We start from the raw sequence: 25947 nt of genomic DNA, 5'->3' as shown, positions 1-25947 counted from the left end.
ATTTCTTCCTCTGTAAATTTTGGAACAGTTTGAGAAAGATAGATGTTAACTCATCTCTAAATATTTGGTAGGATTCACCTGTGAATCTATCTGGTCCTAAACTTCTGCTTGTTGGAATTTTTAAAAATTATTATTACTGATTCAGTTTCACTACTTGTAATTGGTCTGTTCATATTTTCTGTTACTTCTTGGTTCAGTCTTGGGAGATTAGTAGGGCTGGGTCATGAAGCAGCTGGTTATGGGACCCTGGAAGGCCTGGCCCATGGGTGAAAAAAGTGGAATTTTGGGGTGTGGCTGCAGGGCCCAGGGATCAGAGCTGCTGTTGGCTTGCTGGTGGATGGGCCTTGTTCTTCACACAGCTGGCTTTGAGGACCGAGGTGTCCCAAAGCTCATGCTCATCTGCTGATGGGTGGAATACATTCTGCCATGGCAGGCTGCAGGGCTATGGCTGTCCTGGGGCAGGTGTCTGCCAGCTAGAAAGGTAGACCTGTATCCCAGAGTCTCTGACTGCAACAGCCTGGGGGTTCCTGAGTCTCATATCCTCACACTGGTATTGGTGTCAAGTCCTGGGCCCTCTGGTGGGCAGGACTATGTCCAGTGGGAGACTCGCTAAGATCAGCAGGAGGATCTGATCTCCATTCTTTTCAAATTATCACTTTCTCCCTGGGTCCAGGAGCCTGTGATATTTTGTGTGTACCCTTTAATAGTACAGTCTTATTTCCACAGCTCTCTGAAACTCCTGAAAGTAAACTCCACTGGACTTCAAAGCGTTCACAGTCTAGTGTTCTTTAGGATCCTCTTCCTGGAGCAGGTCCCCCAGGCAGGGGAACCTGAGGTTGACTCGGACTCCTTGTTCCTTGGGGAGAACCTCTGTGATTGTAATTATTTCCATCTTGTAGGATGTTATCTTTAGTGTCATGCTTGCACTCCTTTGTGTGCGTGTATCTAATATAGGTTTTTGGTTTGTGGTTACCTTGAGGTTCATATATAACAACCTACAGATATCAGTCAGTTCAGTCACTCAGTTGTGTCTGACTCTTTGAGACCCTATGGACTGTAGCACAACAGGCTTCCCTGTCCATCACCAACTCCTGGAGCTTGCTCAAACTCATGTCCATCCAGTCGGTAATGCCATCTACCCATCTAATCCTCTGTCGTCCCCTTCTCCTCTTGCCTTCAATCTTTCCCAGCATCAGGGTCTTTTCAAACGAGTCAGTTTTTTGCATCAGGTGGCCAAAGTATTGCAGCTTCAGCATCAGGCCTTCCAATGAATATTCAGGACTGATTTCCTTTAGGATGGACTGGTTGGATCTCCTTGTAGTCCAAGGGACTCTCAAGAGTCCTCTCCAGTACCACAGTTCAATAGCATCATTTCTTCACTGCTCAGCCTTCTTTTTGGTCCAACTCTCATATTCATACATGACTACTGGAAAAACCATAGCTTTGACTAGATGGACATTTGTCAGCAAATACCTCTGCTTTCTAATATGCTGTCTAGGTTAGTCACAGCTTTTCTTCCAAGGAGCAAGCATCTTTTAATTTCATGACTTCAGTCACCATCTGCAATGATTTTGGAGCCCAAGAAAATAAAGTCTGTCACTGTTTCCATTGTTTTCCCATCTGTTTGCCATGAAGTGATGGTACTAGATGCCATGATCTTTGTTTTTTACCTACATATATACATACCTATATACCTACATGATTATTTTAAGTGACGGCCCTTTAAGGTGTAATGAATTCTGACTGCCGTATATTTTTATGCCCTCGTCTACGCTTGATGCTTTTGACATCATATTTTACAACTTTTTGTTTTGTGTTATCAGTAAACTACTTATTGTGTATAGAAATAATTTTACTACTTTTATTTTTTAACCTTCCTAATAACCTTATAAGTGGTCAATCTACTGGATATTTTCCTTTACCAATGAGCTTTATCCTTTTGCAATTTTCATATTTCTAGCTGTGTTCTTCTCTTTTCCATTTAAAGAAGTCAGTTTAACATTTCCTGAAATAACTTTTAGCTTTTGCTTTTCTGTAAAACTCTTTATTTCTCCTCAAATCTGAATCATAGCCTGGCCAGGCAGAATATTCTTGGTTGTAGGTTTTATCTTACACTACTTTAATATATGGGCTTCCCAGCTGGTGCAGTGGTAAAGAATCTGCCTGCCAATGCAGGAGACACGAGAGATATGGGTTCAATTCTTGGGTTGGGAAAACCCTCTGGAGAAGGAAATGGTAACCCACTCCAGTATTTTTCCTGGAAAATTCCATGGACAGAAGAGCCTGGAAAAGGGGTTGCAAGGAGTTGGAGATGACTGCATGCACTTTAATATATCTTGCCAGCAATAAACTTTACTGGCCTACAAAGTTTCTCCTGCTAAGTCAGTTGATAGTCCCATGAGAGTTCTCTTGTATGTAACCAGTATCTTTCCTCTTGCTCCTTTTAAGATTCTCTCTTTACCTTTAATTTTTGCCATTTTAATTATAATGTATCTTGGTGTAGACCTTATTATATTCATCTTATTGAGCCAGCATCAGGGTCTTTTCAAACGAGTCAGTTTTTTGCATCAGGTGGCCAAAGTATTGCAGCTTCAGCATCAGGCCTTCCAATGAATATTCAGGACTGATTTCCTTTAGGATGGACTGGTTGGATCTCCTTGTAGTCCAAGGGACTCTCAAGAGTCCTCTCCAGTACCACAGTTCAATAGCATCATTTCTTCACTGCTCAGCCTTCTTTTTGGTCCAACTCTCATATTCATACATGACTACTGGAAAAACCATAGCTTTGACTAGATGGACATTTGTCAGCAAATACCTCTGCTTTCTAATATGCTGTCTAGGTTAGTCACAGCTTTTCTTCCAAGGAGCAAGCATCTTTTAATTTCATGACTTCAGTCACCATCTGCAATGATTTTGGAGCCCAAGAAAATAAAGTCTGTCACTGTTTCCATTGTTTTCCCATCTGTTTGCCATGAAGTGATGGTACTAGATGCCATGATCTTTGTTTTTTACCTACATATATACATACCTATATACCTACATGATTATTTTAAGTGACGGCCCTTTAAGGTGTCTGTTCCCTTCCCCAGTTTAGAGATGTTTTCAGCTATTATCTCTTCAGATTAATTCTCTGCTCCATTCTCTCTTCCTTTCCTAGCTCCTATAATGAAAATTTTCATATGCTTGAAAATTTCCCAGAGGCCCCTTAAATTATCCTTGCTTAAACATTTTTTCCCTTGTTCAGCTTGGGTGATTTCCACTAATCCATCTTCCAGACTGCTGATCCATTTCTCTGTATCATTTAAACTAGTTTATTTCTTCTAGCATATGTTAAAATTTCAGTTATTATATTCTTTAGCTTGTTTGGTTCTTTACATTTTATAACCTGTGTTGAAATTCTTACTGTGTTCATCCATTCTTCTGAAATCAATGAGCATCTTAAAATCATTATTTTGAAGTCTTTATCAGGTAGGTTGAATGGATTAAAATTTGACTTAAAAAGGAGTTTGTTCTATCCATATCAGTCTCTATCAATTTTTTTTCCTTCAGCTTTCCTAGCCCATACTCAACATTCTACTTAGTAAGAATAGGTTCCTGTAATTAGACTAAAGGGTGGGCCTCCTTAGCAATTAAGAATTTCCCTTGTAGCTAAAATCTGGGAACTGTATCAAAGAACTGGTAGCATTATTTCAGTTTTAGCAGTTGTTCCATTTGGGCCATCTCAGTAAAAACACTAATTTAAAGCTTTACAAATTGTATAATTAAAATTTTCATCACTGACAAATGCAGTCTTCCACTTTTTCTGTTTTGTCTTTTTTAGTTAGAGGTACTTATGTGAAATAGTTTCTGAGTCTGTTACCAATGGCTTGTATGACTACAGATACTGTCTCAGAGGCAGAAAATTTTGGAAAACCAGAGTTGACATAAGGGAGGCTTTTGTTTTTGTTTTAGTAAATTTATTTAGCTAACATGTAAGAAATAATTATATTAATTTTAAATCCTCTTTTAGGGAAGTAATTATCTTCTTTTCCTGGAACAAATTCAGAAATTCTGCTAGGCCTCACCCTTAAATCTTTCTCTTTTTAAGCAGCCCCCTTTTTTCCCTTGATTTTCTCCAGCTCCCTTATACTTTGTATCCAGAGTTGCTTTCTCTAGGGAGTATCCTGGAATTCGTTGCAGTGAGATTTAATCTATATGAAAGAAATCATTACATCACAGAAACTCCTGCTAATGGAAGGCATTTTTTTATACTTTCATTCAGTGTAATGGAATACTTCAGTAATTAAGTATATGAAATAGTGACAAAGTCACAAAGGTGCTATAGCTTTTTGAATTTATGGATTTCTGTACCAAATACAATAGCGTGTTCCATATAACATATGGCTATGCCAAAATGAAAACTGACCTTATTTCAAAAGAATCATGCCATTAATGTTTAGGGGAAAGGTCAATGCATTATTTTCAGGCCTAAGAATCCTAAAACAGTCATTGCATCTGAATGAAAAGGATAAAAAAAAATCACTGATGTCTTTGGCTGACATTTGTGAGGATTGGAAAATGAATAAATTCACTCACAGTGATTGATGTAACCTAATAAAAATGTCAATAAATTCACATAATTCTGTGGCTATATGTCAATCATGAGTGGTTAAGTTATGCCTACTTTTATCTCTCAGGCTGAGGAAACACACTACTGTATTTCTTAACTCATTCCAAAGTTAAGATTGAATGTTATAACATATAAGATATAGACCAGGTAATGTGGTCCTACTTTGAAGCTGATTCTAGAATAGTAGAAGAAGACATGTTCCTAAATAACTATAATGTCATATATATATATATATATATATATTTAAATTTAATAGGAGAAAAACAACTAAAATATGATTGCTGTTCAGAAGGAAAAATTGCCAAAGTACAGAGAAACACAATTATGAGAAAAGCTGCCAATGTCATATAAATATAACTGACATCAGCGAGCGTTCAAATTTAGAACTGGGCTTGAAGTCCTTGAAAAATTAGGTTCCTTCTTTGCTTTCTTCCTTTTTTCTTCTTTTTATTCTAGCCCTATCCTTTGCTTCCTTTTCCTCCTTTTTACAATACTCCTTCATCCATAAGTACATATGTACTAAGTTGCTTCAGTCCTGTCCAAATCTTTGTGACCCTATGGACAGTAGCCCACCAGGCTCCTCTGTCCATGGGATTTCCCATGCAAGAATGCTGGAGTGGGTTGCCATTTCCTTCTCCAGGGGATCTTCCCAACCCAGGGATTGGACCCTTGTCTCTTATGTCTCCTGCACTGTGAGGCAGGTTTTTTACAACTAGCACCACCTGGGGTGTACTTAGTATTTCTCACATGCTCAATACCATGTTAGGCACCACAATAAATAAAATTAAGGTTATCCTTAGGAGACTATTGACTTCCCAAATCCCCATTCCAATATAACATAGGATTCCCCTTCTATCTAAAAGTAATTTAAAATATATATTGGGGGTATATATTGGATATTTGGCAAAAGGGAGTTTGAGAGGAGAATTCAAGCTAGGATAGAACATTAAGTGCAGAATATGGAGTGGCCAGTACACTTAGTTTAATCCTTTATTAACAGTAAATTAAGAGTTATCAGAAAGCAAATGAGTGGCATGATAGTTTTTTCCTGTTGATGGGCTGTGGCTGGGGTGCTGGAGCCCTGACAAGGGCTGTGGGAGGAAGTGTGAAGGTAAGAGGGAACCCCAACAGGGACAGAAGACAGCACAGAAGCACTGCTACAGCTACCAGAGCGGTGGGAGTGTCCCAGAAAAAAACTCAGGGTCATTGCCGAATGGTGCAGAGGTCCTAACATTATGGTGTAAGAGTTAAGAAAATAAACTTCAGGCCCATACACATAAAAGTAATTATAGCATACATGTTAAGTGTGATATAGATATCTACCAGTAAAAAGATAAAGAAAAGAAGATTCATAAAGCTGAGTCATCCTTCATAAGTCAAGCTTGCTGGATGAGTTAGGAGTGATGAGGGTGGGGGAAAAAGAAGTATTTCCAAGAAAAAGGCCAAGTATGATAAAACATGGGATCAATTTGAATATTTCATTTGAAATATGAATGAAATAATGATTTACTGTTAACAGAGGTAGAGAAGGCAGGAGATAAAAGAAATGCTGAGTGGAAGCCAGTTGTTCAGAACCTTGAATTTCTATATCCAAGGGCATGAATTTTGTCCTGTAGGTGAAGGAGAGACCTTGAAGGATTTTAAGCAAAGAAAGTATGTTAAAAATGAGGGGAAAAAGTTTTGTATCTTAAAAAATATAACCATTCAACAAATGGTGCTGAAATTATCCATATGCAAAAAAAAAAAAAAAGAAGAAGAACCTTGGCTCATACCTCACACTTGATGTAAAAATTAACTCAAAATGGATCTTAGACCTCTATGTAAATCTTCTGAGGAAGTGTTAGTAACTCAGTTGTGTCTGACTCTTTGTGACTGCATGGGCTGTGGCCCACCAGGCTCATCTGCCCAAGGAATTCTCCAGGCAAGAATACTGGAGTGGGTTGCCATTGCCTTCTCCATGAGATCTTCCTAACCCAGGGATCAAACCTAGGTCTCCTGCATGAGCAGGCAGATTATTTACCATCTGAGCTACCAGGAAAGCCCATGTAAAACTTCTAGAAGCTAATAAAAGAAAAAGTCTTTGTGACCTTGGTCGAGATAAAGAGTTTTCTGACATCACACCACAAAGCACAATCCGTAAAAGAAAAGGAATAATGAATTAGACTTTATCAAAATAAAACAACAGTTACGTTGTTAAAGACAATGTTCACTGAATGGAAAAACAAGATAAAAACTGGAAAAATATCTACAAATCACATTTTAAACACACATTTTAGACAAAGAACTGTATCCAAAAATATATATTAAAACAAAAAAAAAAACATTTGGAACTCAACATTAAGAAAAAACAACCCAATGAAAGAATATAGGTAAAAATCTGAAAACATACTTCACCAAAGAAGATATATAGATAGTGAAAAAACATATGGAAAGCTGATCAAATTCAATAGTCATAGGGATATGCAAATTAAAGTCACAGTAAGACACCAATATATACTCACTAAGATGGCTAATTAAAAAAAAGTATCAAGCATTAATGAGAGTAACAGAAGCTCTCATTACTTACGGAATGTAAAATGGTACATCAGGTTTGGAAAATAGTTTGGCAGTTTCTTAAAAAATTAAACATATTTATCTTTTGATTTGGTCATCCCACACCTAGGCTAGGTATTTCTTCAAGATAAAGAAAAATATGTGCTTACAAAGAGACTTGTACATGAATGTTTACAGCAGTTTTATAAATAATCATCCAAACTGGAAACAATCCAGATGTCCTTCAACCACTGAATGCAGAACCAAACGATGATACATCACACAAAAGAATACTGCTCAGGAACAATAAAGGCATGAATCTCAAGTACCTTCTTCTAAGAGAAAGAAGCCAGCTCTGAAAGGCTTCCTGTATAATTCCATTTAAAGAACATTCTCTAAAGAACATTTAAAGAACATTTAAAGTTCAGTGCTTCCTTAAAGAAATGTTCTGATTAATACAGAAGGAAACAAAGTAGAAACATCACCATTAAAAATAGAACAGTAGTAATTGTTGCAGGCAAGGTTGACTATGAATGAGAAAATGACCCAGCAATCCCACTGCTAGGCATACACACCGAGGAAACCAGAATTGAAAGAGACACGTGTACCGCAGTGTTCATCACAGCACTGTTTACAATAGCCAGGACATGGAGGCAACCTAGATGTCCATCAGCAGATGAATGGATAAGAAAGCTGTGGTACATATACACAATGGAGTATTACTCAGCCATTAAAAATAATACATTTGAATCAGTTCTAATGAGGTGGATGAAACTGGAGCCTATTATACAGAGTGAAGTAAGCCAGAAAGAAAAACACCAAAACAGTATACTAATGCATATATATGGAATTTAGAAAGATGATAATGATAACCCTGTATGCGAGACAGCAAAAGAGACACAGATGTATAGAACAGTCTTTTGGACTCTGTGGGAGAGGGCGAGGGTGGGATGATTTGGGAGAATGGCATTGAAACATGTATAATATCATATATGAAACGAATCACCAGTCTAGGTTCAATACATGATACAGGATGCTCGGGGCTGGTGCACTGGGATGACCCAGAGGGATGGGATGGGGAGGGAGGTGGGAGGGGGGTTCAGGATGGGGAACACGTGTACACCCATGGTGGATTCATGTCAATGTATGGCAAAACCAATACAATATGTAAAGTACTTAGCCTCCAATTAAAATAAATAAATTTATATTAAAAAATTAATGGGAAAAAGTTTGAGGAAAAACACGATATTTGTATAGTTGAAAAGATCTCCTCCTGAATATACATTAACTACGAAAAGGGAAAGCAACGTTTCAGTGGAGCAATCTAGATGACACCACCTTAACCACGTGGCCCATGTTAACATCCCCAGGAATAAAGTATGTGGACAACATGTAAGCTTCCCGATACCATGCATTAAAGAGGATATGTAACTTTTGGTATATTCCTGCAAAAATGCATAGCCACAAATTGAATCATGAAAAAGCAATGGCCATACCCAAACTATTGGACATTTTATAAAATCACTAACTAGTACTCTTGCAAAGTGTCAAGGTCATGAAAGACAAGAGAAGACTGAAGAACTGCACAGATTAAACATAGACTGGACTAAGATGTGATAACTAATGCAATTTGGGACCCTGGATGAAGTTTTAGACGAGAAAAAGGACCCTAGTGGAAAAGCTAGTAAAATGAATCAAAGTCTACAGTTAAGTAAAAAGTACTGCACAGATGTTTGTTTCTTGGCTTTGATAACAGTCCTATGATTATGTAAAATACATCAGGGGAAATTAAATAAAAGTTATATGGGAACTATATTATTTGAATAACTTTTCCTGTAATTCTGAAATTATATCAAGATGTAAAGTTAAGAAAAGTTACATTATTATATTCCCACAGACACAAACTAAGCATTAAAAATATTCATCAAAGGATTAAATAAGGACTTTGCTAGATTTCCATTCACTAATTTCAGAGATGATTGTTTTTAAATTAGCAGTCACATATACAAGGGGCCTATCATTTTCAGTGATTACGTTTTCTACTGGTCTTTATTCACTCTTACATAAGACCATCGGAACTCAGTGAAAAAGCCCCCAGGTAACGAGTGGTTACTTTACCTTGCAGACTGGAAAGCTGGTTCTCATTCTCCTGAATTTATGGATGCAAATTAATACCTATGACATGGGTTTATCTATACTATTCCGACTCTATGCGACCCCATAGACGGCAGCCCACCAGGGTCCCCGTCCCTGGGATTCTCCAGGCAAGAACACTGGGGTGGGTTGCCATTTCCTTCTCCAGTGCATGAAAGTGAAAAGTGAAAGTGAAGTCACTCAGTCGTGTCTGACTCTTAGCGACCCCATGGACTGCAGCCCACCAGGCTCCTCCATCCATGGGATGTTCCAGGCAAGAGTACTGGAATGGGGTGCCATTGCCTTCTCTGGGGTTTATCTATAGTTCTTCTCAAATTAGGAGCCATCAAACTCTTTACCAGAACAAACTGTATAGTAAGTTATTTGGAAAGAACTTTCATTTTTGAAAATGAGTACGATTTTACCTTCTAGGTGGCCCTATTCAATGTTATTTCGATGCTTTGAAAGGCAACATTATGTAAGCATGAAGTTTATTTATATTCTCTTTTCTCTTCTAGTTCTTACAGTGTTTTCTTCAAGCTGAGCAACCTGTTACTAGAATTTTTAAGCTGATACTTCTTACTAAGCTCTACCTAATAATTAGCAGGGTGGTTTAGGAAAGGGAAAGAACCACAGAAAGGAGATAGTACGTTTGTAGATTTAGGGAAGTGATTAGAGTGAATGACCTTGAGAAAACTCAGACACTTAAACACTGAAGAAATAAGGATAAATTCCTTCTGAATACAGAAGTTTATCCTGTCTCGTAAACAGGGACATACACTCTGGCAGAAAGAAAGGAAGCTGGTGATCCCAATTAGCCCCAGTGCAGCTTGAACAGTGTGATGCACAGGGCCACCAGACTATGTCAGCTTGTTACTGTTATAGTCAACACTTGGCTCATTTTCTGTTTTGCAATATGTATACATTATAATTCCAAATGTCAAATACTTTGCAGTAAATCTCCTGAGATTCCACTGAGACTCCAGAAACTGTTCAATAATAATCCATCACTATTTTCAGTAAATAGTCAATATTAAGAATGTTAGGAGAGGAGAGAAAATACAGACAATCTCATTTGATTCTTTTTGTGGTCTCTCATCTTTCTTTTTTTCTTGGGTTGTATCTCTTCCCACTTTCACGCTATCAACTATTTTTTTCTCTGTTGTCAATAGTGTTCTTTGAGGCTGTGGCTTCTGTCCTATTTTCCAGGTTCTTTTGTGCCCTCGGGTGTGTGTGTTAGTCGCTCAGTCCTGTCCAGCTCTTCGCGGCCCCATGGACTGTAGCCTAACAGGCTTCTCTGTCCGTGGGATTTTCCAGGCAAGAGTACTAGAGTGGGTTGCCGTTTTGTGCCCTTACTGTGCATTATTTGCACCTGCCTGCCAGAATCCCACCAAGGCTTCAGAGACTTCCTGGAGGTCTTCAAACAGCCAAGACATTTCCAACCTATCATTTCCAAATTGGAGTTCATTGTTTCCGAGCTTATTTTAGTAATCCAAGTTCATTTTTCACTTGGATCACTATGCTAGCCTCCTTACTGTTTTACCTGCCTCTACTTTTTTCTTTCAATATATAGTGTGTACTGTTATTACTTTGCTCCAGCTGTTTTCGATGCTCCCCCAATATGCCACATTCTTTCTTACCACAAGGGTTTAGAACTTACTGTTTCCTCTGCCTAGAATACTCTCCTAGAAGACCAAACCCTGGCATAGCTTGCTTCACTCAGGTTTTTTCCTCTTTATTTATAGTAACAAAACTGGGTTATTTGTAGTGATGTGGTTGAAACCAGAGTCTGTACTACACAGTGAAGTCAGAAAGAGAAAAACAAATATCGTATATTAACTCATAAATGTGGAATCTAGAAAAATGGTACAGAAGAACCTATTTCCAAGGCAGAAATAGAGATGCAGATGTGGAGCACGGTCCTGTGGGGGAAGGGGAGTGTGGAACAAATTGGGAAATGAAGGGACATATACACTACTGTCTGAAGAATAGTTAGGTAGTGGGAACCTGCTATGAAGCACAGGAAACTCCGCTCTGTGCTCTGTGATGACATCAACGGGTGGGAGGGAGGTCCCAAAGGGAGGGCGCATACGCATATCTACAGCAGATTCACTTCATTGTACAGCAGAAACTACCACAGCATTGCAAAGCAACTATACTCCAATAAAAATTATGTTGACATGTTTAGATTCCTTTTTGTTTCCTCCAGCTGGTTAAAGCTTTTTTTGCACTACTCTATCATCAGTGACTAGAAGAGTTGGCACCCAAGCAATATTCTCTGAATAAAATAATGAATAAGTTAATGAATAATTGTATCCAAAATAGCACATGCCACACAGAACTGGGAAATAGTGGCCTACTTGTTCATTGCTCCCAGTGGACTGGAGCTTCTCAAGAGTACCGAGACCTTTTTTCTCTGTCTTTAGGTTTTAATCAGCAATCGTGTCTGACAACTTGGTGGTGCTCAGTAAATGTTTCTTTGAAAACAAAACAAAGGAAAACAAATCTCTTAACCTTGCTGAGCTAGCTGAGTAGTTGAATTTCACAAAAATGCCTAATTTTTTTCATTAGAATCAGTTTCCAAGAATATTTTACTCCCTTCCAACATATATTCCATATATTCAAGCCTTGATTTTGCTTATAGCAAAAATCTCACCTATACTTTTCTACCTTACAGATTCTAAGATAAACACTTTATTATAGGCACTTTTTGTTTCTTCCTGATCAGCAATACCAGCCTGATGTTATAATAAAGTTGGAGGTGGGGTGGTAACTTATTACTGTCACAAGCTTTCCTCACTAACATCTCATGACTCTTCTTCTGGAAAAGGAATGAAACACACAAATTTTAGGGTTAGATATGACATTTCTTGTTTTGTAATCCAATCTGAACTTTTGAATCTTTTGTGTAGAGGAAAATACTGAGGCCTAAAGGTATTGGTCATGTATGGATGTGAGAGTTGGACTGTGAAGAAGGCTGAGCACTGAAGAATTGATGCTTTTGAACTGTGGTGTTGGAGAAGACTCTTGAGAGTCCCTTGGACTGCAAGGAGATCCAACCAGTCCATTCTGAAGGAGATCAGCCCTGGGATTTCTTTGGAAGGACTGATGCTAAAGCTGAAACTCCAGTACTTTGGCCACCTCATGTGAAGAGTTGACTCATTGGAAAAGATTCTGATGCTTGGAGGAATTGGGGGCAGGAGGAGAAGAGGACGACAGAGGATGAGATGGCTGGATGGCATCACTGACTCGATGGACGTGAGTCTGAGTGAACTCTGGGAGTTGGTGATGGACAGGGAGGCCTGGCGTGCTGCGATTCATGGGGTCGCAAAGAGTCGGACATGACTGAGCGACTGAACTGGACTGAACTGAAAGGTATTGAGTGACTTGTACAAGACCCAGTGTCTAGTAGCAGAATATACAACAAGGTGGAGAGGCAGCTATCATACTGGGCAACAGTCATAGTCAAAATCTTGGAGAATGTATTACTTGACAAGTAAAATGCAATTTTGGGAGCAGAGAAGCAGTTTTTGTGTATTTACTGCTTGACTACCTTGAATCTACCCTTTGATTTAACATCCATGTGGACCCATCAAAATTACTTGGAAGGAGCCTACTCAGTCAGTAAAGAATCTGCCCGCAGTGAACGAGACTCAGGTTCGATCCCAGGGTCGGGAAGATCCCCTGGAGAAGGAAACTGCAAACCACTCCAGTATCCTTGTCTAGAGAATCCCATGGACAGAGGAGCCTGGCTGGCTACAGTCCATGGGGTTGCAAGAGTTAGACATGACTTGGTGACTAAACCACCACCACAGTTTTCTGGAATGTTTAAAGATGGTTTGTGGAGGCCCAGTACTTTCTATTATAGCGTCTATGCTGTTCCAGAGTCTGTAGCAACATCCCATGATGAAATAAATTTATGTTTGGGAATCTGTTTGATGTGCTGATTGACTTCTATTATTCCTCAATGGATTTATGATTTAATTGAGATACAGTTTGTACATTTACATTTAGCTATTACCTAAGCTGGGGGGTAGGTGCTTCATTCTCTCTCCTTTTGGTTTTCCATATCACCATGAATTCAAATGGAAGGGCCAGTCTTTTGAAGACTGATTATTTAATCACTATTCTTATCTTTTTATAGAAGGGTGGATAGGTAATGGATATATAGGTAATGACACTGGTGTATACATCACCTGTTATAAATTGTTATAAATTGGTACTATCCATGGTACTAATAGCAGTAAGTCTGTGCTCTAACTGATGGCTTCCATTTGCTCCTTGGAGCAAAAGTATGTGCTAAGCATATGATTTAACTGGATTAAACTCTTTTTTATATTAGTTGCATCTTAGCAGGTTAAAAAATTATAATGTGTATCAAACAAATAGGTTCAGCTCTTATCAGGCACACTTCTTTATGTAATACAGCTTTTAATCATTTAACTTTGAAGTATAAAAGTAGTTACATGTACAAGTATGAAACAGCAAAAGTGTTCCCAAGAACTTTATAATATGCATCCCTCAGTGATAAAACTTAATATAAGATAAAATTATGCATATTAAGAATTTATAAAAGGATCTGATGAAGATTTTGATCTGTAATTTTGCATTACTTTCAACTGAGAGTCTGTGCATTATTTCTCAGAACCCCAGGACACTACTAACATGGCCATATAAACCTACGCTGCATCTTTAACTTTGTCAGTATTATCTTTTATGCAATTGGTAGTCTTTAGGGAACATTAATTGCTAGCTATCTCTTAGCTGCTTAAGGGCAATCTTGGAGCAATTACCATGTATTTATGGGAATGAGGCATTCATTTATTTATTGTCTTTCTCCTAAAAATCCCATAGCATTTGAGTCAAGAGGATAACAGTATAAACATGCCCACTTATCTCTGTGGCAATTATTCCTTTCTGCATCTCCACCATCCACCTCAGTATCACCACACTGCCACAGACCCACACAGAGTCTCATGCTTACAAGCGAAAATTATAATGATTATTGCCACTCAAAAGCCTACTGAATCTATCCTTTCTCAATTAGTCTTTCTTTTCTTTATCTTTCTTTATATATATATATATATATATATATATATTTGCTTGTCTTTTTCTTGATATGAAATAAGGACTTTCACTTAGGAATCATACAAATTAGGCTATGTAAAGGTCACTGGTCTTAACTTTATACAAGATTGTTAGAGGTGTAAAGCAATCACTGGGCTAATTGTTTGGATGTTTTGGTGAAATAAACTGATTATTTCAAACTAGCAGACAAGTGCCTTAGATTATCGTATTAAACCTATTCAGTTGATTTAGAATAAAAGATTCCTACTTCATAAGGCCAAATTATATATAATATTATATTCAGTTCAGTTCAGTTCAGTCGCTCAGTCGTGTCCGACTCTTTGCGACCCCGTGAATTACAGCACTCCAGGCCTCCCTGTCCATCACCAACTCCTGGAGTTCACTCAGATTCACGTCCATCAAGTCAGTGAGGCCATCCAGCCATCTCATCCTCAGTCGTCCCCTTCTCCTCCTGCCCCCAATCCCTCCCAGCACCAGAGTCTTTTCCAATGAGTCAACTCTTCACATGAGCTGGCCAAAGTACTGGAGTTTCAGCTTTAGCATCAGTCCTTCCAAAGAAATCCCAGGGCTGATCTCCTTCAGAATGGACTGGTTGGATCTCCTTGCAGTCCAAGGGACTCTCAAGAGTCTTCTCCAACACCACAGTTCGAAAGCATCAATTCTTTGGCGCTCAGCTTCCAACTCTCACATCCATACACTGTACAAATCTTCAGTGGCAGGAGTGGAATTCTAACTGGTGTTTGGTTTGGTTATACATTGCTGTGTAATAAACTATCCAAAATGAGAAAATTAAAACAGCCATTTTATTAACTCTCATGATTTTATAGGTTGACTGGATTAAACTAGGTGATTCCTTTGCTCCACAAAATATCAGTTGCAGCTGCAGCCATCTGGTGGTTGTAGTAGGGACTGCAATGTCTGAGATGGTTCTTCACAAACCTGCCACTCAGGACTACCTGCTGGGAGCTCTTGTGACTAAAATGCCTCAGTGCTCGTCCTTGCAGTCTGCTGCATGTGGCCCCTCCATATGGACTGGCTTTGCTTAGCCCTTGAGACTGAGTCATGTGTCAGAGTGTTTCCAAAGGACAAGCTCCACTGGACAGACATGTAAGATGCTTCCACTTGCATCACATCACACTTGTTAATGTGCCACAGGCCGAGGCTCGTCACACGAACAAGCCCAGAATCAATGTGGAAGAGAACAACACAAGGGCATGAATACTGGGAGGTTCTAGTAAGGCCACTAAGAATTTAGACCATGGCAACAGTTGAAATCAAAAGCATTCTTCAAGCTACCTCCAAGCTACCATGGCTATCAGCAATCTGCTCTCCTTGGGTAGCATGTTAGCCAAGGCCTGTGAAAAGGACTTTTGAGTTCCAGGCACAATTACATGTTTTTAGTAAGCTTTTACACCTTTCTTTCTCCAAATATAACATGAAATTTCAATTTCATTTACATAGTTTAAAAAAATTCAGTTTTATGAAAGAAAAATGCCTCTCAAAGATTTCAATAATTTTTATGAGTTTTTTATGCCATTCTGTACTGAGTTTTATATAACTCATTAGTGAATAAAAGAAGGAGAAATATTAAGCTTGACATCTTGTCATTATTCAAATAAAAGTGAATATATTGCAATCTGTTTCTTGGAGTATATGATTAATTTGGGATTTTTAAGAAAATTTTTTTTCCCAAAGGAATGGTTTTTGATCTTATTTCTGTAAAAACAGGATTTTTATTTCAGAAACTGTAATTCACTTCTTGATTTTGTATAAATTAAAATAATATAGTTCTAATGGCATTTATAAAGATGGGTTGCATAAAGAACTTTTTATTTAAAAGCTTTACTTTAGATAATACATTCTATATTTGTATATGACATCTATTTCCAAATAGAACTAACTTAATGACCCCAAGTATTTTAAATGCTTCTCCTATATTTAAATTTACACAGTTTTAGAAGAAGTGAATTGCTTATAGAAATTAGAAAAACATATATAACCCTTTACCTTGATATATTACTTCAAGCTAAATTAGCAAATGCTTCACAGGTAATAAAAAGCATTTCAAAGCTGTTTGGCAACCAATGCAAACTCTGATATTGTCATAGCCTAATACCAAGACTCTGAGGGGTGATATCTGAACATGACATCTGAACTGAGTTATCCTTGTAATAGCTGTGATATTGCTATTAAACATTTTTTAAAAAATAATTGAGATAGATGTATAAAAGAAAATCAGTACTTACTTTTTGTGACAACACCTTCTAAGCGAATGATGTTTGGATGGTCAAACTGACCCATGATACTTGCTTCTCTTAAGAAATCTCTTCTTTGCCGATCCATGTGGCCACCTTTCAAAGTTTTGATGGCAACTGGGATCTCTCTTTTCCCTGGTGTTTTCAAACGCCCACTACAGACTTCTCCAAATTCACCTGAAAATATGAACAAAAGTAGTTCTTTCTTTCAACAGAATACTTATATTCCAGAAAAACCAAATTGCCACAAAGTACCATGTTCATGTTTTTTTAAAATAGTGACTCTCAAGTGTGCCATTTTTACATAGAGATCTCTTCTTTAAAAATTTAATTTGTAATGACATATGCCTGATCAGCACCATTTATAATGAATAATGGAATGCATTTTCATATGCTGTACCACAGGAAGTACCATTGATAGATAGCCCTGATCTGCTGAGAAATTATGACTAGCAGAATGCGTGATGCTAATGTAATTCTCTAGAAAAGCAATCACTGCATAACATTTCCTGTTCCTGTTCTCAATACTGATATATGGGCCAAATGCTTGCTCTATTCAGAGAATCCTTCAGGCATATGTAGTTGATTTGATTCCACAAGCCATATGTCTGGGCTTTACTGCTATTAGAAATCAATGCTAGGGTCAACTGGCATACATACATATTGAAAAGATCACACTGAACTCAACTATAATGAGTGACTATAGAGGCTAAATTGTACATCGCATGATTTGAATATAAGTGCAGTAAGATCATCTATAGTTCAGCAATGGCTCCAATGGACAGATTAAAAAAACAGACAAATATTTACCATGAATTCACTACAAATGTATCTAGTGCTAGAGCGCTGTGGGTTTCAGAGATATATAACAGTTGATGTCTGTTCTTTGCAGCTTATAATCTGTTAGGAGAATTTAGATGAAACACTGAATAATGAAACACTTGGGAACCTAAGAACCAATGCCCGCAAATGCTGTATTATTTCAGTAAGAACAATAGGAGCTGGAAGACTTGTTCAAGGAGATGGAACTTTTGCTGGACCTTGACTGACTGGTAGGATTTGTATATTCAAGAAAAGCAGCCAAATTTCAGACAGGGGTATATGGAGAGAGGGAAATGAAGACAAAGATTCAAAGATCAGAAACAGTAAACAGTGATATGGATACAGGGCGGCAGGAGACAAGGCTGACTACAGGAGTTATTGTGGGAAGGGAGGTCAGAGGCTTTCTCATGCAATGCAATAAATTCAATAAAGCTTGACATTCCAGACCATTTTCCTATGATCAATTCCCTGTATTAACAAAGAGTATGATGTTTGATCAACAGTTTATCTATCTATAAAGTAAATATAATAAAACCTGTAATTCTATAAATGTCCCTTCTCCATAAGGAAACTGAAAAGATCAAAACTAGCAATATATGTAAAAGTGCTTATAAACTGTAAAGTATTATTAATGTGATTTAAGTTATATATATTTTAAAGGTGAAAGAAAATGAAAGGAAAGGTTAAAAATGAAAATTAAAATATCTTCAGTTGGTTTATTAGCTAGCAGTTCTGGACAGGAGCTTGATGCTATGTAAGTTTAAGTGTAGAGGAAAAAATTTAATTTTTACAGCACCATAGATTTCAGTTATCCATATTTTCTTTGGACCAATTCATTACAGTCGACTGAACATTGACTATTCATGAATATTAACTATCTTTAGGTATAGATGCTAAGATTTTTTCTAAGTGAAAAACTGAAAAGGAAAAGCCAAAACTTTGCTTCCTAAATTATGTGCAAACATGTTCATTAGAAGTCGAAAGCAGTCTAGCAAGAATTTTTTATATATATGAAAAATAAATTAATAAGCAAACAAAAAACTGACTAGAATGTGGTCCCTAAATTCAGTGCAAGTGATATCGGGTAAATCTTACATAATTTGACATTAAAACAAGAATAGTTTTGTTTGTTTGTTTTACTTAATGATGCTCTCAACACGTTGGAAGTTACATATTCTTTATGTTCACTGGGGCTTCCCAGGTGGTGCCAGTGGTAAAGAATCCACCTGTCAATGCCAAAGACACAAGACACATGGCTTCAGTCCCTCAATTTGGAAGGTCCCCTGAAGAAGGAAATGGCAACCCACTGCAGTATTCTTAGCTGGAAATTCCATTATTCTTAGGGAAATTCCATGGACAGAGGCGCCTGACGGTCGCAAAGAGCTGGACATGACTGAGCGCGTGTGTGCATGTTCACAGGAAAAAGAAGCCATAATTCCCAGTTTTGTTTGTAATAATGTTTTTAATTTTTAAAAGATTTTCTCTTGGACATAAAAAATTGGTTATTGATAGAAATTTTCTACACTTTTCTATTGAGGCTGTGAACTTTGAGAGTAAAGGTATGTGTTTAAATTAATGTCTGATATATCCAGGTCTACTAAAATACTTGAAATTTCTCCTCAGATCACTCTGGTTTGTTTTAATGAATACGAAGGACAAACAAATATGGTTTTCTTCTTCCTTTTATTTTGATTAATAAACTTGTTAGTATATATAAACATTCAACAATATTTTAATACCTCTCACCTGCCATGAGCCCAGACTGCAAGTGATTTTCTGTTAACATTTCACAGTAATTCAAATAAACTTTTGCATATACTGAAATGAATAGCAAGCTCTGTTGGTATTTTATCAAGACAGGCAGAGTGGCAATTTTCTTTGGTCTTCTGTTGTCTGAAATTCAAATATCTTATTAACACAATGCAGGTATTTTCTTCACGTCAAGCTTCGTGTGATTAAGCTGTTATCACACTTATTTCAGTGACACTAAATATGGCTGCCTCAATGAAAGAGCTGAGACTCCTAATGCATTCTTTAGGCAAAGCCCAAAACATTCAATTATAGAATGTAATAAAACCATTATTTGTGGTAGGCCTGGATGAATCAGACAAATAAGTCAAAGAGGAAAAAATATTGTAAATTAAAAGCATATTTTAAGATATTGCCCCAAACTAATCCATTCTATGATTTCTCTTAAAGCAAGAGTAGAGGCCCTATATATTATCACAGGGAAAATGATTCATTCCTTAATAAGATCTGTGAACTTTTATATATACTGGTTAGTTCATAATTAACACATAAAGTATAGAAATATGTTGTTAAATACTTTTTTCTTTTACCAATACAATGTCATCATCATTACCACAGAGCTAGCACTTATGAAACGCTTATCATGAGTGAGGCAGTCTAAAAACTTAAAATATATTTTAATTTTGACAACAAACCTTTGAGGTGGGTACCATTATTATCTTCACATTATAGAAGAAACTGAGGCATATGAGCTAAGTAACTTGTTCATGGCAACATAACTACAAAGTGGTAGAGCTATAATTTGAACCCAGGAAATCTGGCTTCAGAGTGAATGGTTATAATTAACATTCTCTGCTGTTGGGCATATTTATCATGGTAAATATATTTTGTGTTAGTATGCTAAATTTGCATTTGTTAATAATGATGTCTTCAAACTCACTATTAAATAGTGTTTAAACACATCAACTGGATATGCACAGGTAGATGGAATGATAAAACCATATTATTAGGAATTCTTCACTATAAAATGGAAGTAGAGACCTCACTTAAACACTCTGTATATTAGAAGTATTGTAAAAATCACTACAGTCTATCTAGTTTCAAGAGAGTAAAGAAAAATATATCTAGGATAATTGATCTGCCACTGACAGCCCATGCATTTGCTAACAATCTCATCTATTTCCCTGGATGGTGGTAAAACCTTTCTGGACAAGCAATTTTATTGTATGATATATAGGGCCAAACTAAATGATCAATTATCAATTGAATTTTCCACATAAAGCCTAGATGGTCTAACTAAAACTGTGGAGGAGGATAGAGTCAACAAGGGACAATCTGTCTTGGAGAACTGTCATATCACCATCCCCTGGAGACTTTCTGAGATTTTACTCCCCCTGTTTTGAGATTCTGGAACTCCCTTACCTCCAACTCCTTGAGAATCACTGGAACAAAGAGTCACACTTCTGATGTATTTTTTTCAAACATTACCTCTCAGGTATAATGAGATGTTTCTTCACACTTGCTATTTCCCTCTGATAGGAATGCCTTCCACAATTTGTCCCCCTTTTCCCCTTGTCTCCATTCTCCTCAGTTCTTCTCTATGTGATGGCTACATATAAGCAGTAAATGCCAAGCTCTCCCCTCCTCAGAAAATTTTTTCTGATTAACTCATCTGATTTAATTTCCCAAATATCATGCATGCATGCTCAGTTGCATCCTATGCTTTGTGACCTCATGGACTGTAGCCCATCAGGTTCCTCTGTTCATGGGATTTTTCAGGCAAGAATACTGGACTGAGTTGTTATTTCCTCCTGCAGGGGATCTTCCCCACCCATATCAGGTCACTCCAAATAGGAAAGAAAAAAAAAAAATAGCAGCTCTGCAATAAGAAGCCAGCCTCATTCTCAGAGCTGGGCTGTTATTCTCCTATCAGACATCCTTCCAACTTCATCAAGGTTACTCTGAGACACAATATAATGAGACTGAGCAAGGTTAATGCATCATTTTGCCTAAGCACAGAAAAAAACACAAGGTCATATTGCCCAAAATACTAAACATCTCCTACTCTCATGGCTAAAATGAGTGATTGCTACTTCTCTACCAATTATTCGGTTGGCCAAAAAGTTTCCACAGGTCTTTCACTATGTATTATGAAAAAACCCAAATGAACTTTTGAAAAAATATCTATTTAGTTCAGTTCAGTCACTCAGTCGTGTCCAACTCTGCGACCCCATGGACTGCAGCATGCCAGTCCTCTTTGTCCATCACCAATTCCTGGAGTTTACTCAAACTCATGTCCATTGAGTCGGTGATGCCATCCAACCATCTCATCCTCTGTTGTCCCCTTCTCCTCCCAGCTTCAATCTTTCCCAGCATCAGGGTCTTTTTATATGAGTCAGTTCTTTACATCAGGTGACCAAAGTATTGGAGTTTCAGCTTTAGCATCAGTCCTTCCAATGAATATTCAGGACTGATTACCCTTCAGATGGACTTGTTGGATCTCCTTGCTGTCCAAGGGACTCTCAAGAGTCTTTTCCAACACCACAGTTCAAAAGCATCAATTCTTCAGCTCTATTAGGTTGGTAGTAATTGCGGTTTTGCAATGTTGAAATTTGTCATTTGATATTGGAATACATTCTTAAATAAATATAGCTATGCTATACATCATTTTAATGCATATTTCTTGCTTTATGTTTTTTGCTAATGACTTATTACGTGTTATTTATTTTATATGTATTTTAGACTATGGAAATGATGTTAGACAAAAAGCAAATTTGAGTGATTTCTTTCTTTTTTTTTTTTTTGAGTCCAAAATGGGTCATAAAAGAAGCAGAGACAACTGGCAACGTCAGCAATGCATTTGGCCCAGGAACTGCTAACGAATGTACAGTGCAGTGGTGGTTCAAGAAGTTTTGCAAAGGAGATAGGAGCCTTGAAGATGAGGAGCATAGTGGCCAGTCATTGGAAGGTGACTAAGTAATTTCAGTTTCAGACTCTGAATGTGAAATTATCTTAACTAGGCCCAGACACATCTTTATTAATCAAAATAGGAACCATTGCAATCAACACAATTTTGACAATGAGAAATAAGTTCGTTTGTTCTTGTAGCATAAGAATCCATGCTTCAGGATTCAGTGAACTCTTGGAAAGCATTTTCTGCCTCCTGCTGGTTGTGGAAGCATTTCCCCTGAAAAAAGTTGTCAAATGCTTAAAGAAGTGGTATTCAGTTGGTGAGAGGTCAAGTGAATACAGTGGTTGAGGCAAGACTTCGTAGTCCAATTCGTTCAACTTTTGAAGCACTGGTTGTGCTTCCACAACCAGCAGGAGGCAGAAAATGCATGCTTTTCATGGTTCCTATTTTGGTTAATAAAGATGTGTCTGGGCCTAGTTAAGATGATTTCAAATTCAGGGTTTGAAACTGAAATTACTTTTGCACCAACCAAATATTGCTGCTTCACTGGCTACACTAAAAACTTTGACTGTGTGGATCACAACAAACTGTGGAAAAGTCTTAAAGAGATGAGAATACCAGATCACCTTACCTGCCTCCTGCAAAACCTGTACGCAGGCTAAGAAGCAACAGTTAGAACCAGACATGGAAAAATGAACTGGTTCAAAATTGGGAAAGGAGTATATCAAGGCTATATGTTGTCACTTTACTTATTTAGCATATATGTAGAGTACATCATGCAAAATGCCAGGCTGGGCGACTCACAAACAAATCAAGATTGCTGGGAGAGATACCAACAACCTCAGATATACAGATGATACCACTCTAATGGCAGAAAATGAAAAGGAACTAAAGAACCTCTTGCTGAGGGTAAAAAAGGAGAGTAAAATGGGAGCTCGTATACACCTGTGACGGATTCATGTCAATGTATGGCAAAACCAATACAGTATTGTAAAGTAAAATAAAGTAAAAATAAAATAAAAAAAAGCTGGCTTAAAACTCAATATACAGAAAATTAAGATCATGGCATCCAGTCCCATCACTTTATGGCAAATAGATGGGGAAAAAGTAGAAGTAGTGACATATTTTATTTCTTTGGGCTCCAAAATCACCACAGATAGTGACCGCAGCCATGAAATTAAAAGATGTTTACTCCTTGGAAGTAAAGCTAGACAGCTTATTAAAAAAGCAGAGGCATCACTTTGACCATCACAATCAAAACTATGGTTTTTCCAGTAGTCATGTACAGATGTGAGAGTTGGACCTCAAAGAAAGCTGAGTGTTGAAGAATTGATGCTTTCAAATTGTGGTGCTGGAGAAGAACCTTGAGAGTCCCTTGGACAGCCAGGAGATCAAACCACTCAATCCTAAAGGAAATCAATCCTGAATATTCATTGGAAGGACTGAAGCTGAAGCTCCAATAATTTGGCCACCTCATGGGAAGAGCTGACTCACTGGAAAAGACCTTGATATTAAAAAAGATTGAGGGCAGGAGGAGAAGTGGGCAGCAGAGGTTGAGATGGTTGGATGGCATCACCAACTCAATGGACATGAGTTTGAGCAGACTCTGGGAGACAGTAAAGCACAGGGAAGCCTGGTGTGCTACAGTCAATGGGGCTGCAAAGGGTTGGACATAACTTAGTGACCGAAGAACAATGTAACTTTTTTCTTGTTCTCATCTCCCTTCCCTGTAGATAAGATTCACTTATATGCTATAATATGTCTTGAAATTATGTGCTATCTAACACCTGGGGGAAATAGGTAGGGCCTCAAATGGCTCTACCACGAGTTTTCCTTCTCACTCTGCTCCCACAGATAAGGTCAAGCAACCTGCCTTATCAAACATTTCAGATGCAGTTCCTCCTCACCTCTGAGTGGCGTGCTTTACTCTTATGCCAGCCTGTGGAATGATTCAAGCAAGCCAATCACATCCTCCTGAGGATAGTGGAGGGGTCCCCTACCCTCTTGTCACTATAAAGCCAAACTCCCACACCCACAGTTGTCCACTGGGTTCCCAAGTGTAACCCCTGTCTGTGTGGCCCTATGCAGCATGTGCTGTCCCCCCTTCCCAGGCTGTGAGTATATGGAATGAATAAGTGTCTTTTGATCTTACCTATTCAGTGTAAGACACTGTGATTTTGGACATCTCAGGGTGAACAGGAGGCAAGGAGCACAGATATTTAATTGCAGACTTGTCACTTTCTGATAGCATTTAATCTAGAGTGAACTCCTGCTTCCTTAGACTCTCTCCCAAATCACCCAACCAAAGCCCTATTGCTCTAATAGGTTCTAACACCCTCTTAATGACACACACTATAGTTCCGCATGGCGTGTGTTCTCCCTTGCTGAAATGAGCAATAAATACAGCTTTTCCAACTAGAGTGTGTTCCTGGGGTCTTTGACTTGAGAGTATTAGTGTAACATATTTACTGTATAGCACTTTTGACAATGTGGATTTATCTTTGAAATTCATTTTTAATTAGTTTACTCACCTACTAACTATCTCTCCATTTGTACAGCTCCCCTTAACCCCATTCTGTCAACTGTAATCTAAGTCATGATGGCACGGGCCTTAATTGTCTCTATTTCCTATTGTACTCTGAGTGCTTAGTACATAATAAGCACTTATTTAATACTTGTTGCATGAATGAAATGAATGAATGAGGGGAACCTATAACTCTAGATTTAAAGTTAGGATATCTTAGAGACAGTAAAAATGTCCCAGTATGTTAACTTTTAAAATGTGCATAGTGTCTTTTGCTTTTCTTTCATTGTATACAGCTAAGAGATACATCAATACCTTCTGTATTCAGGTTCTTTTTCTTTCTTTCTTTTTTTTTTAACTTAACTGCAAACAATCCAGTTTCATTTCTGAGTATAAAGGCAACAGGAAGAATATTTTGAAGTGTTATACAAAGAGTTAAAAAAGGTGTAGAGGAAAAACATAAAACAAATTTTTAATTCAGTTCTAGAGGGATTTATTAGTCTCTTGAGGTCTTAACGTAAATTCCTTTATTATTAATGTCATCAGCAGGGTCACCTATCCAATTGTACTCACTGTCTGTCATTCAAAGATAAAATATCATAATCCTTATGACTAATTCTGTCTGATTTCTTCCTGATACATAGCACACCTTCTACATATGAAAGAGAACTACATTGCTTTAAAAACATAATCTCACACCAGTTGAAATGATATTTGAATGTTTCTGTTTCAACTTCATAGGAAGGGTCAACACAAAGCAAGATTTCTCGTGTCTTAACAATGCTTGTCAACAGGAAGAGACACAGAAGAGGACAGGCTCTTACAAGTCAGGGCTTCTATTTCTGGCCCCACCACTAATTTGTTTTGTGGCATTAGAGGAAGTCATATTACTTTTTCCTGCTTCATTATCATTGTGGATAGGTTAAATATCTACCACCTATCTACTCCTTGAGAGATAAAGATAAATGAGCAAATTTTTGCAAAGATTTTTGAGTCTAAGAAAAGTTCCAGGTAACCACTGAGTCTTCTAAAGTTACACCGATACCATAGAGGACACGTTAAATATGTCACTCTAAGTATCCTTCACTATTGGGTTCTTAAAGCCTAGGCCAGGGAGCAAGATTTCTGCAAGACAGGAGAATGGCTTCCTTATCAAACAATGGGTAAGGATTTCTTTAGTGAATAAGTTTAGCAACACATTATCCATTTTTTCTCACACACATTCCAAACATCAGATAGCCTGTTTTTCTTTTAGAGCAAGTTTTTATTCTTTTCTGTTAAAGCACATTCGTGAATAAGAATCTGTCCTCAAGAAGGTTAAAGT

General features: G+C 37.6%; 1 protein-coding gene across 1 annotated transcript in view; it reads right to left on the bottom strand.

Moving 5' to 3' along the window:
- Window positions 1–25947, bottom strand: part of EPHA6 (EPH receptor A6) — a 959528-nt gene that overhangs the window by 220252 nt on the left and 713329 nt on the right. Inside the window, exon 11 of the mRNA XM_052649809.1 lies at window positions 16609–16794. Coding sequence (XP_052505769.1) covers window positions 16609–16794 — 186 coding nt within the window. The remainder of the gene's footprint in view (window positions 1–16608; window positions 16795–25947) is intronic.

The sequence above is a fragment of the Budorcas taxicolor genome, chromosome 1 (assembly GCF_023091745.1).
Source record: "Budorcas taxicolor isolate Tak-1 chromosome 1, Takin1.1, whole genome shotgun sequence".
NCBI classification, from domain to species: Eukaryota; Metazoa; Chordata; class Mammalia; order Artiodactyla; family Bovidae; genus Budorcas; species Budorcas taxicolor.
The sequence above is the reverse complement of the archived record's forward strand: the minus strand, read 5'-3'. Positions and strand labels throughout refer to the sequence as shown.